Raw genomic sequence first — 2,859 nt, forward strand, 5'->3', positions numbered from 1 at the left:
ACAAACACAGACACACACACATACACAAATATATATATACATATATATATATATATATATATATATATATATATATATATGATGGGCTTCTTCCAGTTTCCATCTACCAAATCCACTCACAAGGCTATAGATGAAGACACTACTTGCCCAAGGTGCCATACAGTGGGATTGAACCCAGAACCATGTGGTTGAGAAGCAAGCGTCTTACCACACAGCCACTCTTGTGCCTATGGGTGAGATGCTTACAGCACCTAAGTTTCCCAAGCAGTCACCCATCTAAGTATTCACTAGGCTCGACGTTGCTTAACTTCAGTGATCAAATTTAAACATATCAATCAGTATGTTTGAGACTCCTAGTGGCCAGTTAGTGCAAGGGAGATAATCATCTCATCATAGCATTTGGCAGGATTAGTCATAAGTTATCATGTATAGCACCATTTCAATCTTTTTAGAAATCATCAACATGATACAACATGACATAGGCTCTCTGGGTCTAAAACCCATATTATTCCTCATGTTTATGGATCTTACAACTTTATTTCTATTTAAAGCTAATATTTCTGCATTTAGTAAGTCTACTGGTTTTTAAAGAACAGAACTTTCATTTTCAAAAATGAGTCTATTAAAAATAAATGAATAATTTACCTATGTTCCTGAAAAGGTAATCCAAGAAGTATGTTATACTGTATGGTCCCATTTATAATCCAAGGTTGTTGAGGAACATAAGCAATGGTGCCACGGCTTGCTATATTTCCAGACACCATGTTCATCTGGGAAAAAGTGAAAGATTATAATTGAATTTCTCACAGAATACAGGTAAAAAAGGATTGAAGTCTTTTAGAAATACAGTTTATTTTGACAAATTAGCATGAGAGACAACAGTGAAAATTCTCATAAAATAAATGTCTCAAATGTATATGTTAGGAACACACACACACACACACACACAAGGATACTTAATATATAGGTGCAAACATGCTGTGTGATAAGAAGCTTGTTTCCCAACTACATAGTTCTGGGTTCAGTCCCAATGCACAGCACTTTGGGCAATTGTCTTCTACTATAGCGTTGGGCCAACCAAAGCCTTGTGAGACGATTTGGTAGAGAGAAACCGAAAGAAGCCCATTTTGGTCAGCTGAAAACACTTTTGATTTAAACTTGGCAGATATGTGTCTTATGCCCAAATCTTCAGTGATAATGGACTGAACTGAACCGAACCGTAACTAATCTGCACATCCTCTGATAACTCACGGATGGTGATTCGACGATTTCTCCTCACAGCTGCACACACATCTATGATGGTTTCCTCAATTCTGCCGGTTGCAGGTCTCCCAGAACGTTCGTCAATATTAACATTTTTTTGACCATCTTAGAAACGTCTGAACCCCTCTTACACTTGTGAGTGGCTCATAGATTCCTCTCCATACACTTTCTGCAACTTTGCATAGGCCTCTGAGCAGGAATCACCATTATAACTTTCTCTGTCATGGCCAATGTGACAATCACACGCTACACACCTTCCTTCCGAACACTGCTGTAATCAGCAGAAGTGAGCAAGAATGTTAAGACTTAGTGCGAATGCACAATAGAGTTGAAAGTCAATCTGTGCCAAATGACTTTACTCTGTGTGCTTTAACTTCGTTACTATGACAATAGTCCGGATACTTATTGACCAAACCTTGTATAGTTGGTCAGAAGAGAGAAATTTAGCAGAGTTTTTTGGAGGGGGAAGACGTAATTGACTCCAGTGACAGCTATCTCCACTTCTAACAATAGAGGAGAGCACAGCTCCAATAGTCTTGATTTGTTTATAAAGGTGTTGTTTAATGTTTACTGGTCAGTGATAAGGAAAAGGGTTGAGGTCAGGTCAACGTACCTTACTAAATTATCAAGAGTGTATGTGATGGAACCAATGCACAGTCTTTATCTTTGCAAATGGGCAGAGCAGAGGGTGGTAAGAAGGAAGTGAGGGTGGGGAAGAGATGATAAGGAGAAAACAGAGATAAAGAAAGCCGACCCCCCTACCCACCCACCGTTATCAATTACCATATAAGTAGAGGACGACTTTGAAAGATAATGGGATAAAGGTTATAAAGTAGGAGTGGGGATCACACCATGGGAATGAAAGGGTCAGCTTTCTTTATCTCCAACAGGAAATTTTGCATTAAACCTCTGAAGTCTGCTACAAAGACACTGAGCATGCTTCAGCAAGCTTACGGTTATGAGGCAATGGGTTGTACACTACATTTTGAGTGGTACCAATGCTTCAAAAGTGGAAGAACATCCCTGGAAGACGATGAGCGATCTGAGAGGCCCTGTTACGAGTGTCACCCCCAGAAATGTGGTACTGTGCATCATGAATTTGTTCCCCAGGGCCAGACCATCACTCAAAGGTTCTAAGGCAACATCTTGAAGCATTTGAAGAAGGATATGCAGCAAAAGTGACCAGATCTCGGAGTGGTTGGCATTAGGAAGGGCATCCAGCTGAAGAAACACTGCCAGATCAGACTGGAACCTGGTGCAGCCTCCTAGCTTCCCAGACCCCAGTCGAACCGTCCAACCCATGCCAGCATGGAAAATGGACATTAAACGATGATGATGATGATGATGATGACGTATTCATAGATTTTTAATATGTTTTAATGACTGATACATTTGTATATTCAAAAACTGATATACATTGACCCATGGTGCAATATATATTTATATAAATTGTTGAACCTATTTGAACTCTCCTTAACAATTTTTATCTCTTGTGTCTCAGGCTTTTATCTAAGCACTTCAAACTACTGCCTATACAATACACAAAGAAATTTTACTATATAGACATATACATATATATATATATATATATATATA

General features: G+C 38.9%; 1 protein-coding gene across 1 annotated transcript in view; it reads right to left on the reverse strand.

Annotated features, from left to right (window-relative positions):
- LOC106868465 (ATP-binding cassette sub-family C member 5) overlaps positions 1–2,859 on the reverse strand; it is a 74,543-nt gene that overhangs the window by 27,788 nt on the left and 43,896 nt on the right. Inside the window, exon 15 of the mRNA XM_052970999.1 lies at positions 646–770. Within this exon, the coding sequence (XP_052826959.1) occupies positions 646–770 (125 nt within the window). The remainder of the gene's footprint in view (positions 1–645; positions 771–2,859) is intronic.

Source organism: Octopus bimaculoides, chromosome 10, assembly GCF_001194135.2.
Source record: "Octopus bimaculoides isolate UCB-OBI-ISO-001 chromosome 10, ASM119413v2, whole genome shotgun sequence".
In the NCBI taxonomy this organism is placed as follows: Eukaryota; Metazoa; Mollusca; class Cephalopoda; order Octopoda; family Octopodidae; genus Octopus; species Octopus bimaculoides.